At 37.7% G+C, this 15585-nt stretch overlaps 1 protein-coding gene across 1 annotated transcript; it reads right to left on the reverse strand.

Moving 5' to 3' along the window:
• Nucleotides 1-217: 217 nt before the first annotated feature.
• LOC104448676 (molybdenum cofactor sulfurase) lies at nucleotides 218-15325 on the reverse strand. Its single transcript, XM_010062546.3, has 21 exons — nucleotides 15063-15325; nucleotides 14084-14142; nucleotides 13826-13986; nucleotides 11943-12073; nucleotides 10825-10951; nucleotides 10344-10446; nucleotides 10218-10263; nucleotides 8143-8181; nucleotides 7915-8071; nucleotides 6916-7018; nucleotides 6416-6520; nucleotides 5958-6035; nucleotides 5756-5857; nucleotides 5533-5626; nucleotides 4585-4695; nucleotides 3910-3974; nucleotides 2035-2183; nucleotides 1558-1790; nucleotides 1010-1146; nucleotides 805-915; nucleotides 218-717 (listed from the first exon to the last, which is right to left on the reverse strand). The coding sequence occupies exons 1-21, from the start codon at nucleotides 15286-15288 to the stop codon at nucleotides 556-558; spliced, it is 2499 nt and encodes an 832-aa protein (XP_010060848.1). The 5' UTR covers nucleotides 15289-15325; the 3' UTR covers nucleotides 218-555.
• Nucleotides 15326-15585: the final 260 nt, after the last annotated feature.

A 15585-nucleotide genomic window follows, 5' to 3' on the forward strand; every position in this document is an offset into this window, starting at 1 on the left:
CGCAATGCAACCCAAACAAATCACTCAAATTAACCAACAGTAGAGTGCATTCTGCTCCGGATTTTGATTATTCAAACGTGATTAACACGTAAAGCTAACCTCGAGCTTGAGGACAAAGTTATGCAATGAAAAGACCCACTTGTCATATAAGGATTGTATTAAAAGATATATCTTTCTATGGCGTAGAAGATTTCTTCTGCTTAAAAAAATCCGAACGGAATAAAAAGTGCACAGATATGACATATCATTAGGTGTATAATAATAGTGGGGGATTATGGGACAAAAACCAGCCCACCTGGTTTCGGACTTGGTACATCCCAAGGTCATTATTCTATTTGGTTTGCCCAACCTAAAAATTATTCCAAGGGTCTAAAAGAAGATAAAAGAAAAACGAAATTGTATCAAAATTTCTATACAAAAGATTATGAGAATATCCTGGGGTGCGGAGGGAATTGCATGCATAGAAATTCCAAAAAGAACTTGTCGAATTATTCAGCGCCTGCTTACAGTTCCAGTCGTAACCACCATAAGAATCTCGGAGTCCCATCTCCATCTTTACATCATCTGTAGCTCGGAGGTGGGAGTTTGGGGGGACTGCCGTCCATTCAAATTTTCATCTGGATGCACTTCCTCTCCCACTCGAAGCCACAGATCCTTTCCCAGCTCGATTTCGTCAACACTCTCGCATCTCAGAAGTATACCGAACAGAATATTTCCCTGCAAAAAGGAAAACTTGATGCAAGATGAAACTGCGATGCAATTTTCTGAAAGAATAGAGGACAAAGATTTCACTATATGCCTTACCTTCGCTCTCCGGTACGATGCTAAAGTGCCCAACGGTTCATTTGATTTGAGAATTCTTCCTCCCTCGTTAATTAAGTTGATCACTTGGCAACGATTGCAACCACCTAGCGACTGAAGAGGGGACAATTACAGCAAAAATGGACTGAATAGCTGTCAACCTCAAAAATAAAAGACATTCATTCCGACAAATGAGCCAAAAACTTACAGTGAAAAATATCCCCCCAATTCTAAGATTTTTCCAGGTATCTTCAGCATAAGGCTCCGCACCAGCAACGACGAGGTTGGGCCGGAATCTGTTTGAGCTTATGTTCAGTGATGCTCCCTGAGCAACATTTTTTGCATCTGTTGACACCAACAACTGATAATCAAATGTTATGCTTGACAGAGATCAAGGATACGCCATTCCAGTCATATAAACATGCGGGAAATGAGAACCTGGATTACTTCAAATGCTGTCCATTTACTAGAAAAAGTTACCCCCAACAAAATTCATAAACAAATAACTAACTAGTATTGCGAACTCATGAATAACATTTATATGCTCAACAGGAATTCCGTCGCTCTACCCACCTTCAATCTGTTACTCTAGCCATCTAAACTTCAATGTTATTGTTTATGACTTTCAACAATAACCAAGGTCCATCTACAAAGCATTCCAGGAAAGTTCTATTCGGACAGAAATTTTCTATATATGCAGCGTGTGATCACTAATGTCACAAAAAGAAAGGATTTGAGAGATAACGTAGACTGTACTTGACTTCACTCTGCTAGAAAGATCGGACACACTCTCCTCCAAGATTAACAGGAACTGAGCTTCATTGGCAAAATGCAACCGACTCTTCACATCTCGGCACATGTCCACGCTATTTTCCCTCTCGAAGCAGACATGATTATTGGAAATAGAATTCCGTAGTAAGATGCATGGTCGCCCGGTGGCATTGCTAAACCACGTATTAACGTCTTCATCATAACTGTGCACTACATACCTTGATTAAAAAGTTAATGTCAGCCCATGGTGTTCATAATTATGAAGACAAGAGTATAACTAAATAACTTTAGGATGAGTTATAGAAGAAGAGAACGGTGCAACATGCTTCTGTGAAATTAGGCCCCCTTCTGAAACTAATTGTATTGTAAATAATAGATGAAAGTTAACAGTAAGCAAAAATTGTGGTCTCCGCTGATATGCAATTTTTCCCCAGCTATGTCATGGTTCAGTAGACATTGCACCTTTGTGCATGCAAAACAATCTCTTCTGTGTGATGATATAAATCTGACTTAATATTGATCACCAGCTTCTCTTTGCAACGAGGCGACTCGACAATCAAAAGCGCCTGATTGAGGTCAATAGAAGCACTTATAGAGCACAATTCAGGAACCTACAAAATGAACAATAAAGAATGGATTGTGATTATATGGATAAAAACCAAAATTAAAGTTCCACTGTGCTATCATAAGTATATATGAATAAAGGGTCTCATAGACTACTAGTTATTAACCTGTTACTTTGGCTCAATGAGAAAATATGCAATCATTTTAACTAAATCTCCTTGGGCTTAAAAGTTCACTTGCACAAGAATAATCTCTTAGCAAAGAAACATAAAGGATATTTTAAGATGATAGACAGAATAAAGAATTTGTATGTGTTCTGTCTGTTGAGATATTATATAATACTAAGGAAGAGCATGTGGAAGACATTTTCTTTTTGTCTCTATTCAGTAAGGTGAGCTTAAAAATGCATTATAATTTTGAGACACAATTTAAAATTTTCTAAGAGTATATAACTGAAACTTCATGTATCAAATGTAGCTAATAATTTACTTTTCATGGTGAAGTAAACCGTCTCATCAATTCACATGCATGGAGATAGATAGATTATTTGGATGATTGACTCTAGCGTAAATGAACAATTTATATATCTTGTAATATATATGACAATAAATCTAGCTATCTTCAGTTACCATTTACATTTATTTATTTCAAATTTTATAAGTTAACTCGAACTGGTTAATAATTTTATCAAGTGGGCTTATAATATAATTGACAAGGACCTGGTTTTGTACATGACACGCTGAGGTCTACCATTTGTCTTTGTGACACATCAGAAATTGCCATTTGTGCATATTGATATACCAAAAAAAGTCTGGGGTATAAATATCGGCCACTAGAAACTGAAAGAAGATGCCCAGGATTAAGATCTACATAACCTACAAATGGCTATAGTTGGTCCAATCTATTGAGAGGTCTCTTGTGCAACCCAATCAAGCCAGCAAGACTCCCACAAGAACATCATTTTAATCTTATCTATGTAGACAATTCAGTTTAGTTTAAGAGCACAAAAATAGATAAGTAAATATGTATAGATATCTTACTTGAACACAATAAATATGAATATAACTAGACTTCATGTTGGGATCACGTGGCATTCTTGCGTAGCATTCTGTGTTGTGTGATGAATTGCTAGATAAAAAAAACGTTTGTTGCTAAGATAAAGAAATGTGGAAAAAGGAAAAAATTGGATTGGGAAAAGGAGTAGGAACCTATTCTCCCTCATTATTTGACATAAGAAGATTCTTTACCAAGGCAGAGATTTGTGAGCACAAAACTTTCACAGATTCATTTCTATTTATATTTCAAGCTTAATGCAAAACTGATGTTTTAGATAACTCCCACAAGGTCATGCTCTTACTCACGTTCAGCTCTATAACCATGCTATGATTTTTAAATTAACACTCATCCATGCAAACTAATGCATTGGCCTAATTTGTGATCTTAATGGCAAGAGTTTTACTCTCAAAATTATGTCGACATGGTGCATGAAAAGAAATTTGGGGATAGAGTGGTGGATGGGGTCTAGCAATTTTAGGCCAACCAGTACTCATCCACCATGTTCACCAGTTAGACTCTATAAGTAGTGCAAGGGTTGGATTAGCACTGCCTGTGGCAATACAACAGAAGTGGTTGTCTGAAGCTGTACCGACATAACTGGTTTAGCTGAAGCTGCTAATTTTCAGCTCAAAATCAGAAATGCATGACATAGAAACTTACTGAAAGGTTTATAGACTTCAATGTGAGTATAAAATAGCAGAAGGAGACACTCTTTACCTTCTTCAGTGTAAGGATTTCACCAGCCAAGCTTTTGAGAAGCCATTCACGATCATGTAGAAGACCTGCTCGATGTTGACAAAGCAAGAGACTTTCTTACTTTAGTTTATTTCCATGGTTTTTCCAAACACTACATGAAGCTTAAACTTCACAGAGAAGTGCACTGAAATTGACAAGGCCTAAGTTCAATGGAAGGCTACATGATCATTGAATGCCCAAAGGTCAAGCATTTGCAGCTTGTTCTAAAAAAATAAGCCAGACTCCAGAGAAATTAAAATTATTGGAAACTGGAAAATGATCCACCTCTCAAAACAGATATAAAAATCTTCAAATTAATTTCCCATACCCCCTTGCCCTGTAAAAGAATTATCAATATACTTCAAAATTCAAAGTAGCTTCTCTTTTGGCCAACTAGAAAATTGCAGTAGCTTCAGAGCAGCTACTCTGGTTATAAATAAACTTTGAAGTTCAAGTAGCTACAGTGTGGTGAGAAGAGAATTGTTTCATGTGTGACCGTAGCATCATGTTGCCATGTAAGCATGGGCATCTCAATATTAATTACTAACAAAAGAAACGTCCCTCACAGCTACACCAACTTTTGTAGGATCAAAGAATTTAGATAGTAATGCGACTGGTTAGCAATATGTATAAACATGAGCAGAAACAAAAGATCACCAGTACTGCTAAGAGGCCAGCTCTCAACACTGAATCCAGTGCATGATTTTATTGGGTAGATAATAATAGATTTGACATGAATTCCAACATTCTGTGGCATTTCTTTAAGGCCTGCAAAGTGAAGAAGTCTTAAACATTAAATATCAATGCAATGTCTCATTCTCTTGGAGATAAAACACTCCATGCTGCACCATCTTTTGGAGAAACGTACAATTCTACAGAGAAGGAAAAAACAGCCACTGAAAGAGCAAATGCAGTGTCAATAGCCCTCAAATGATTCCCCATATAACTAGGTGCAGTTCACAAAATATCAGGCAAGCTCGGAAGATAACTCGTCAAAATATATAGCTACAAAAAGGGAAAAAAAATTGGCTACTTGTTTATTTATAAAGACTATTTCCACAGTTACTGGCACAACATATATTGAATAAGCACTGATCAATGACTCCACTACGACTTGAAAAGACATCTTCATGCTTATGTCCTCAAGACAAAAAATGGTTGCCAATGCGTCAGATTACTAATGAAAGTCATACAATTGTTCTTTCAACTAATTCTAGAACATTCCTGATAGGGTTCTGTAAAAGTTCAAACATATAAATGAAAAATTTCGTCAAATCAGGACAATATGCAGATATTCCTTCATTGTTTATGAACAAAAGGTGCAAAACATGAAAAAAGGAACCTTCACTCTTAAGCATGGGGAGAAGTCTATAAAGATCTTAATTTCAAATGGGAATAAACAATTTCATGTCATAAAACAGGTGGCGAGAGCTGAGCAATTTGATTTGGACCAACATCCTCAAGATGCTAAACTCTAGCAACATCAAAACAAGCCCTGTGCACAAATGAACAGATACTGGGTATACATGTCTACACGTGTGCACTTGCACTTGCGCGCGCCCACGAGAGAGAGAGAGAGAGAGAGAGAGAGAGAGAGGCCCTCACCCCAGTAAAAGTTGGATTGTTCTGTTGACTTATACAAACTCATAGGGTGGTTCCGTGTACATACAAAAGACTTCTTAATGAAATCAATAAATTTCTGAACCAAAAATTAGAATGATGTTAGGCCAAAGTGTGTTATGACTAAATTAAGGACAAATTGAAAGATTCCAACACACAGGAGCTTCTCCAATTACAATCTAGACATATAAACAGAACACATATGTACCTTCGCATCCTCATATGTTGACATATAACCAAAGGATACTCTAACAGCTCCAGTAGGCTTTCCATGTAGGACATCATTATCATCCCAACAAACATGGCCAACCTAACAATTGGTAAATTCAACTTTCTTAACTGCTCAGCTTGCAGAAAGGAAAGCTATCTTAGTTACATTGTCAGGCAGATATCAGACATAGAACAAGTACCTCCACGTTAGAAAGAAGGTCCTGGTGAGATAAACTAAGATACTTGGCACATGCACCAGGATTGCAAAAGCAACCTGTCTACACAAAAAGGAAGAGTAATAACATCATGTCAGCACCTCAGGCAAAACAGAAAAATCCCACAACAGGCTTAATTTATCTCTTCTGAGAAAAACAAAGTGCATCAGTAATAAGAAGAAGAATCATGGCACGCTGGATGCAAAAGAAAAAGGCAGAGGCTCTAAGAGTACATACTTGAACCTTATCATCTACACAAGCCATAGTAGAACTGGTCTGTGTACTTTAATAACCTTATTTAATTGACAATACTAGACACTAGGCAGTAACTAATGCCATTCTGTGAGATAAGAAGGTACATTAGTTATTACATAACCGTCTAACACGAGTAAAATTTCCATCTTGAGAGAAGGACATCATCAGAGGAGTAAATAAAAGGTTACCCGTAGTTGAATTCCAGACAAAGAAGCCAACTTTTCAACCTCACGATATCCATACCAAGAGCCATCTGGTCTTTTCAAGTTGAATGACACAGTAGGACCCATATCCTGCAAGTAATCCCAAATGCAAAAAACACCAGAAATTCACTAACATTCTCAGTGTTAAACCTTGACATGAAAAGAGAAAAGTGGACCTAAATGACTGCATAACCTATAAATCATCAAGAGCTGGCATTTTCAAGTATGTTTTCAATTCAATCACTAAAAGATGAAGGAAAAACATCTCTCCATGAACTTGCAAAAAATGGTTAAATTAGAAGAACCACAACTTGAGAATCAAATTGAATTAGGAATAAAACTCACGTCTTAACAGATATAAGCTCTCGGCAAAAAAAAAAAAAGGGGGTCTCATTGTCTTTGTCTGGATAGACAGAGGCTAAACATCTGAAGATTATACATCCATAATGTCAAGTTCACTGCATCTCTCTCGGTGAGAAACCTACCACTGCATTTTGACCTCCATAAAGAATGCAAACATAATCTTCATTTCTGTGCCTCAAGTTCGAAAGTGTCTTCCTCAAGTATGCGGCAAGTGATGCTGTATGCCTAACAGAGCAATAACAAGTCAACAAGAGAGAGAGAGAGTTTAGTTATCTCAATACAGGTTCCTTCCAACAAGATATCAAAGAAACCTTAGAGATGATAGGTGCACATCAGCAGTATTGCTGGGAACTAAGGAGCAATGCATCACCAGAAATTCATTATATTTTCTGATTTTAGATTTTTTTCCTTCTCTGATCAAATTGATAGTAAGGATCGATCTCTATGATCAGAAGGCAGAGACAACCAAAAGCTTTATTATTGCCAACCTTGAATTAGAGATCATCAATGTCAGGAAGTATGCTAAAATTCTCAACCACCACTCTGTCAGATAACTAGCTAAATATACATTATGTTCCTAGTGAAGAAGATGCTAACCTTGAGAAGTCTTCTAATGACTGTTTCTCATCATTGAATCCTTATCATTTTTGTTGCTTTTATTTTGTTTCAGGCAGAAATGGTGGCCTTGATTATGGGAAAACTTTAATTAAAAAGAGATCTTTATCATCTTGCATCAAGCTTTAAAATTAATAATTACAAGCCAAAAGGCATCATTTAATCTTCGACAAGGAGGTGGCAGGGAAAAATGTATTGTCAAACAGGGATACAGGCCAATTGCTGACTTTGAAAAGCATTTGAATGAATTTTCTATTGAATGTTCTTTGATTGCCTAAACTTTAGTCTGCGTACACTCTGGGAATTATATTCCTTTGCTTTGGACTATGAAACCAATAAAGGAAGATCCATCTTAGTAATTAAATGGGCATAAAAGGTCTTCCAATGATAATGACATTAACTCAGGCTATAACATGGTACAACAAAAAGCTTATATAACCAAGGGAAATCTCCATTGATGCACATTGTGATCAGAGATGCTTAATAGATAATTGATGTTCACTCACCTTGATATTGCTTCCATAGTGAGAGAATTAAGCACTTTAAAACCATGCTGAATTGATGAAATGCTTAGAAATGACAAGGTGCCATTTTCTAAGGACTCCTCAATGCCTTCCCTTCTTTTAACAAAATCAACATCAGCCATTGAAGCTGCAACAGTTCCTGTAAACAACTTGCAATCAGAAAGTGCAGGCTTTGATGCCACATAAGCTGTACGTGAAAGCGATAAAAACCTCCGCTGAAATAGGTCTTCCTCAGCAATTTGGCAGCGGCTGCAACACAGCCAGAAGAGAGTAAGAAAATTAGCAAATATTTAATAATTATCAGGCTCTTCTTTAGCACTCTTTACTTTATGTGCATACTCCCTTGTGCTTATTTTAAGCCTAGTCACCTAAAGCAGTCAAATAAACCACAATGCAGCACATCGTATCTTCAGCAAACAACAACCATTCCATCAGTTAAACTGTGGCAATTCCAATATATTGAAATACTATTAACATGCATCTGCATTACACACAAACCTAGATATAACTGTAATGAGATGCACAGAAAAGGAAAGGAAATACTTCTCCGCAAAGTTGACTCAACATATCTGCATCACAGGCAATTCTAGAAGAACAATATAATCTGAAATTTAGTGGTTTCAAATGAGATGAGCCCATGCAGCCAACGACGGAGATTTTGAGGATGACATTTTCGTGACATTTATATTCACTTTTCATGGGCTAACATACCTTGTACAGATAGATAGGAAAAGGGAAAAATGGAAACTCATTCATTTCAACACGTTCAAATAATTTAAATTGAGCACGAAATATATAGTGGAAAAGTGCTTCTGGTGTTTTGTATGGCCATTTAAAACCCTTTTAGCTTTCAGGGAAACTTCTACACAACATTATAAGGCTGCCCTTGACACAAGAATGGGCAGTAAGACACCAATATATGCACATAATGAGTATAGTGGAGAAAAGAAGGCTTCATTGGATGAGCAAAATCACAAATAAACACGTCCAAGGAAAAGTAGGTGGAACTTCAATTGAGGATAAGTGAAACTCGTTTATGATTGCTTAACAGCATTAAAGGGCAGGCTTCTGATGCTCCCACTAAGTTAGGAGGAGCAAAAGAGGAGGAAGGAGCCAATGAAGAAAGATATGGAGTACCTAGAACTTAAGAAAGACTTAATGCAGAATCAAGCACAATGGCAATTATGGCATAAAAGGATTCATAAGCCGACCCAATTTAGTGGGACAAAATATAATTTCTCGTTGGAAAAATGAAAAAAGATCAAACCTATTATTAAAAAGGTAGAACAACTTCCCCATTTGAAAGGTACCAACAGTAAACAAAAGAAAAAATAAATAAATAAATAAAATAAATATCATGTTATATTTTACAGTTAGTATTCTATTACAGATAGGCATATTTATAAAGGAAGAATATCCAGATATTTACTAGATACAGGGTAGTAATAGAACATTTAACACAAAACAAAAACGCACTTTGGTTGCATTATGTGGCCATTATTACACAAAATACAGAGAAAAACCTGATTTGGAAATAGTTATGCAGCTAAAATTCTTCTGATCAAACAATTTAACTTCCATACTCAAATATCTAGGTGTCAATATGTGCTCATGGATACCTAGAGGTGCCTACTTCGATATGCCGATATAACAAAATCAAAGGGACATTTAGGTAAAACTATAACAAATTATAGTTCATTGAACACATGGACTCATTTCTTTGTACTTGCAAGGTTTATATTTCAATGGATTTAAAATTTATATTTTATTAAAGAACATCCTGAGCAGTATAGTGGCTAATGCAGTAGTTTTAGGAAACATTGTCACATGCCTAAAGAAATATTAATCTAAGAAATTGTTAATTCTCCTGGCAATCAAAGTCAACTTCTTGAAGAACGATAATTAAAAAAACAAAATTTTTTGAAGAATGGTGGAGGAGAGGCATCAGCCCCTTCCCATATATGGAAGTTGGACCAGAAATCAAAGTCTGCAGCTATGGCTTATGTACCACACAATACACATATAATTGTGTTTCCTCTGTGGAAGACAAGAACAAGCTCAAGAAAAACTCTTAATTTCAAGGTTATTGAAATATATTCAAGGTACCGATGCAATATATAAAACAAGGTGTTCAAATCACTGAAGGATAATATCAGGGAATAGACCAATTCAAATGGCTCATCTCAAATCAAACTACAGGTGGAATATAGTGTCTAGCCAAAAGTTGAATTTTGCATTGAAGAATGTCGTTCCTTCATGATAATTTCAATCCATGGGTAACTTACTTTCATGGACTATGAGAGCACCAAGTCCTGTTGGATAGCCAAATAACTGAAGAAGACACAGAAAGAGGATGGGATCAGATGAGTGAAATTCTCTCTTTAAAGCCCAACAAGATCTAGTAAATGTACCTTGTAGAATGATAGGACAACAAAATCAGCAGGACATTTAGATAAATCTAGTTTTCTTGTAGCACATCCTTTTGCAGCATCAATCAAAACCATCCATTTGCCCCTGGCGCAGCATAGGATAATAAACAAGAAAATCAATGATTCAGCTAACCAGTCTAGATATATATGCGAGCTCCATGTTCAACTTCTACCAGTGAAACTTCTTATTTAATCAACCATTCTTAAGAAAACTCATTTCTTTATTCTTTCTAGTACCCGACAGATCGTGGGAAGTGAAGCTGGCTGAGGTGAAGCCCAGCCAGTTGTGAAGTGGCCAATAGTACAGTTTTGACTTAAAATCTTCCATCTGGTGAGGTCAAGAGACCAACAGGGAAGTAAGATGACATATTAATATATATACACCTATAAATTATGAATACTGAGCACAAGGAACTCATGATGCTAACCTAACGATTAGATCAATATGATTTTACATATAAACCTGTGAAAATGAGAGTCTTCCAGTACTCTTTCTGAATCTTCCTTAATAATGCTAACCAAGTCAAGGTTGAATCTCACCCCTGAGAAATTACATTCTGAAGGCATGGCAAACAAGCTATAAGCAGCTCCTGCAAAGTAAAGAACTATTCAACAGATAGCTCGATAATGCCTGCTTGCTTGATTGCTAAAAAAATAAGCAGCATATATATAATTCACAGTCTACAAAAGAAATTAGAAACACCCACTGGGTTAGCTGCTTATAACTGCATTTCACATTGAATCCTAAATATATATCAAAGAAATGGCCATACGGGCTGAAACTGACAATGCCTTGGCAAACAAAAATTGTATTTGAGGGAACCCACATAATTTGGCTTCAAAAGAAGCAGTTAGTACAATATCTTCTTCATTAATGACCGTCAAGTGTTAATTAAACATAGTGATTACCCCGGTCACAATCATGAAAGACAAAAAGCTTTACCAAAGATTCTCACTTTTGGCAGCATATTATTAAATAACAGAAGCCAGAGGAGTGGCATACAGACCCAGAACTAGGTGATATTGGAGGAAAAGGAAGCGTCCACATCCTTAGTGATTCTTTTCACAAGAAATCCCATTGAATAAGGGATAAGTAATAGGGTAAGCACATCCATACAAGTGAGGCACCAGGAGACAATGACTATATGATAAAAAGATCCCGCCCTAGGGCACATCACCCTCAACTAGCAGTGCAAGCAGAATTCAAAATTTTCTAAACTCACTTTAGTGAAAAATATCAACCTCATTGGGGATAAATCAATCAGAACAATCCCTGGATACAGAAGTCTGGACACTATCAAATTTGTCCCACAAATTAAACATCATTCAACCCCAAGTTTTAAGAGCGTGTCTGGTTTGACTTTTATTTTTAGCTTTTTACTTAATCAAAATTTTGGGATTCCTGCACTTTGACTTCTTTTTCTCATTTGAAACACCTAAAATTTTCACAATCTATAAAGATGTAGGTTAAATGCAATTTTTTAAATTTAGATAATGTTTTAGATTTTGGCAGGAAAAGCAAAAAGTTTGCTTTTGATTAATACCAAACAAACAGGCCATAACAGTTCAACTCAGAATTACCTGCAGGTTCATCATCTGTAAAGAACCTCCTCTTTAGCGGATGTTGTGAAATCTTCACCGGACATCTTCCGTCATGCACATTGTCCTCAATATCTACTGCACATGCTGCAGCACCTTTCTCCAACGCATATCTAAAAGATTATGAAGGTCATGCATGTCGAAACTGGATTTTGTCATCTGTGGCAATCATATTCAACTTTGTGGTGCAATTTGAGGTTCCACATTGCAACAATATGCCAAATGGAGAAAAGGTTAATGTAGCAATAACCCTGTATGGTGCCTAGGTATTGATAATTGATACCCCACCAAAGCCTCCTAGTCCGGAGTCCACAATTCCACAAGTGAATACCAGAGAAAAATATTAAGAGTACTTTGTGGTCAATCATCGCATCAATCATATATTCACTAGAAGTTTTGGCTGATAGAATAAAAATTGAAACATCCACGCGGATGGATGCCAGTGCTCTGCATAATCATAGAAAAATCATCTACAAGAAGATATGCCAGTGCTCCGCATGAAAACCATGAACTAAATATTTCCACTGATATGAAAGATAACAAATCCACAAGAATGAATGCTACTGCTCTAAACTAAGAAAAGAAAATCACAAAAATAACTTTGGCAGGGCATCAATTTGCCTAGCAGCCAAGAAAAGCAGGAGCTTTGAAAGTGTGAAAATTGGACTGTGTATCCCTGCCAACCATAAATATTCGAGAGCTTGCTTTTATAGCTTAGTAATAAAGATTTCACCATGTGGAGAATTGCTCGATTTTATAATGATTAGCAGAAATGGCAGTGTCTCCATTTCTCCACTTCTTTTCTCTCCAAAGGATGGGCATCTATTAATTGGAGCCAAAAGTAGGTCCTTTCTTTTCTTTCCCCACAAGGTAAGGCCCTTCCCAAGTGGAGTAATGCATCTCTATCTTGAAAGCCTGCCAGCAGTAGAAGTTTCACTGCTTATCCAAACTGGACTCAACTTCATGGTGGAGTGCTTCAAGTAGAATCCAATCCCATCCTAACAGTCAACCTTCTTCCCGACTCATTCACCTGCCTCTAAAGCTGGAATGCCTTTATAGAGGAGGCTAATATTTTCATAGCCTAGTCACAACCTCTACAATGGTAATTGTAATGACTCAGGCCCCACTGTGTAATATTGTCCGCTTGAGGGACTTAAGCCTTATAAACTTGCCCCAGAACTCTCCCCTAAGCGATGTGGGACAGGAAACGCGCCCCCGCACTTGGGCCGTCACATTCTCCCCCCCTTGGAAGCACAGGGTCCTCGCTATGGCCCTACACACGGTCAAGAGTCGGCTCTGATACCATTTGTAACAACCCGGGCCTCATTGTATAATATCATCCGCTTTAGACACTAAGTCCTCACGGTTTTAAAACGTGTCACACAGATTAGAGGGACCTAAGCCTTATAAACTAGCCCCAGACTCCCCCCTAAGCGATGTGAGACAGGAAATGCGCCTCCGCGCTTCGGCCGTCACAATAAGTGGGTTGTGAAGATCAATGCTACCAGATCTGTAACACCCCCCCCAAACACACGCAGAAAAAAAAAAAGAAAAAAAGAAGAAAAAAAAGAAGAAGGAGATAAAAGAAGAAAGCATGACCACTAGGCCGTTCTCGAGGCCGTCAATATCACAATTCTTATCCATAGCAGAAGATATCAAAGAAGCACCAACAATTTTCTGATGATAACAGGATTTTATTTGATAAGCCTCCCCTCAACCCCTCCCCCTCCTCTTCTCCTTTTATGTCCCATTTCAATACTAGATCAATAAATGCCTATGATGTAGGAACTCGTGTATGAACAACAAAGAATGTTTTTTGTAGCATAGCGCTGTAAAGATGAAAACAGTATAAAATGATAGGATACTCTCTGATTCCAAGGACACTATTATGGTTTTCCATCGTGTACATGAAACAGCTTTGATCGCTCCAAGGAAATGCTTCTCCAACCAGTTTCAGAGCTGCTGTTGCCCCAGAAGTGAATATGCATCTATAGGATTTAGGAGATGCATTGAAAAACTCAAGCACCTATCCTCCACAACAAACCAACATGAGTATTGGGTGAAGAAGCCTTCAAAAATCATTCAAGCCAGGCAAAAGTGCAGCTTGGCTAAACATACAATACCTGTTGCCGAGCTTCTCGTACAATGTCAGCTGTTGCAATGCTCGAATCACTTTGGCTATCTACATTGTACTTAAGGAACTCATACCAGTCAAACCTACTATATATAAACAAAGAGACTTCCCCTCCACATCAAAGACGGGGCAGAATTCCGTTCTTGGTAATTCAATTGCCATAAGTACCAAGAAAACCTAAAGAACTACTTTAGTACAAATGAAAGGATAGCTTACTCCCATCACAGCAGTGGTAAAAAGAGACTTTAATCAGCAGAGAGTAGAAAGGGAGTGCTGTCACTACCATCGATTCAAACTCAATGCTTTAAACAGCCACTTCACCTAACTTCGGCTTCCACGGTCAATACCTTTCCAAAAGGTGAAGAAAAGGTTGTCTTGAAATTATTTGAACTGTCCGATCACTAAAACAAATGGCCAAAAACCCATTAGAAGTTGTTACTCGAACTACTTTGAATCACTGCCCATCTCTTACTCCCCTAAAACCAGTACTACAGGAATGATAGCTTCATTCTATATGGGGCGAATCAAACCAATCGAATTTCAAGTAAAACTCCATTTGTTTTAGGAAAAATGAATGATTTAGAACACATCTTCTTGAAAATTATCTGTTATATCATTTGAAATAATTAATCAATGAAAAAGGTTTTTATCATCGATAATAATTCGTGTCTAAACATTTTTTTGGACGATGACAATATTTTAAAAAATGATTTTCATATCATTGATTTTCCGCGAATTGAACCATCCTAAATGCCCGCGTATCAAGCATCCGACCGCTTTTCCATTTGATTTTCATCATCAGCCAATCCACCCAGAAAGTCCAATGCATGACAGACCAACTCGTCAGGCTTATGGGGGAAGGCAAAAGAAGTGAAGGAAAAAAATAAAAAAAAAAAGAAAAGAATCCGGAGGAGGGCATCGAAAGATGCAAAAAAGCACATGCGGGGAATCAACGCAGAGAGGGATACGAGGATTCCCGTAGACGTTGGTGGTCAGCTGTCGGAACACCGCTTCCATCTGCAGCTCGGAGTAGAGCGTCGCGCCGGCGTGATCCAAGTAGACGAGACCGTCCAAGCGATTGAACTCGGAAGCTCGAATCTGATCGACGGACTTGGGGCCGTTGGGGTAGCCATAGCCATCCCCGAATTCTTTCAGGAATTCCTGCTTCTCTTGGTCTCCCTCCGATGCTGCCATCCCGTCGGACCGGCGACTCGACGGGATTCCGCTCCTGTACGACAAGGCAGAAAAATTGGATTCCGAGTTTGTTTCCGAGTCATTTTAAAAGTAGAGAAGGTGGGCTTGGGCTTCATGTCGGCCCATCCATAGAGCCCAACCATCCGCCTGGACAAAAAGGCCTGCTAATGAGCTAATCCCAACAAGACACCCAATTTGGATATCTCTGCTGTTGATCATTTTTCAATCGATTTCTTTCTTTCTTCTTCTTTTTTGGCGGTTATTTCACGGTTCAGGTCATGTTTTTCCATGTCCCGA

This window comes from Eucalyptus grandis, chromosome 6 (genome assembly GCF_016545825.1).
Source record: "Eucalyptus grandis isolate ANBG69807.140 chromosome 6, ASM1654582v1, whole genome shotgun sequence".
Taxonomy (NCBI): domain Eukaryota; kingdom Viridiplantae; phylum Streptophyta; class Magnoliopsida; order Myrtales; family Myrtaceae; genus Eucalyptus; species Eucalyptus grandis.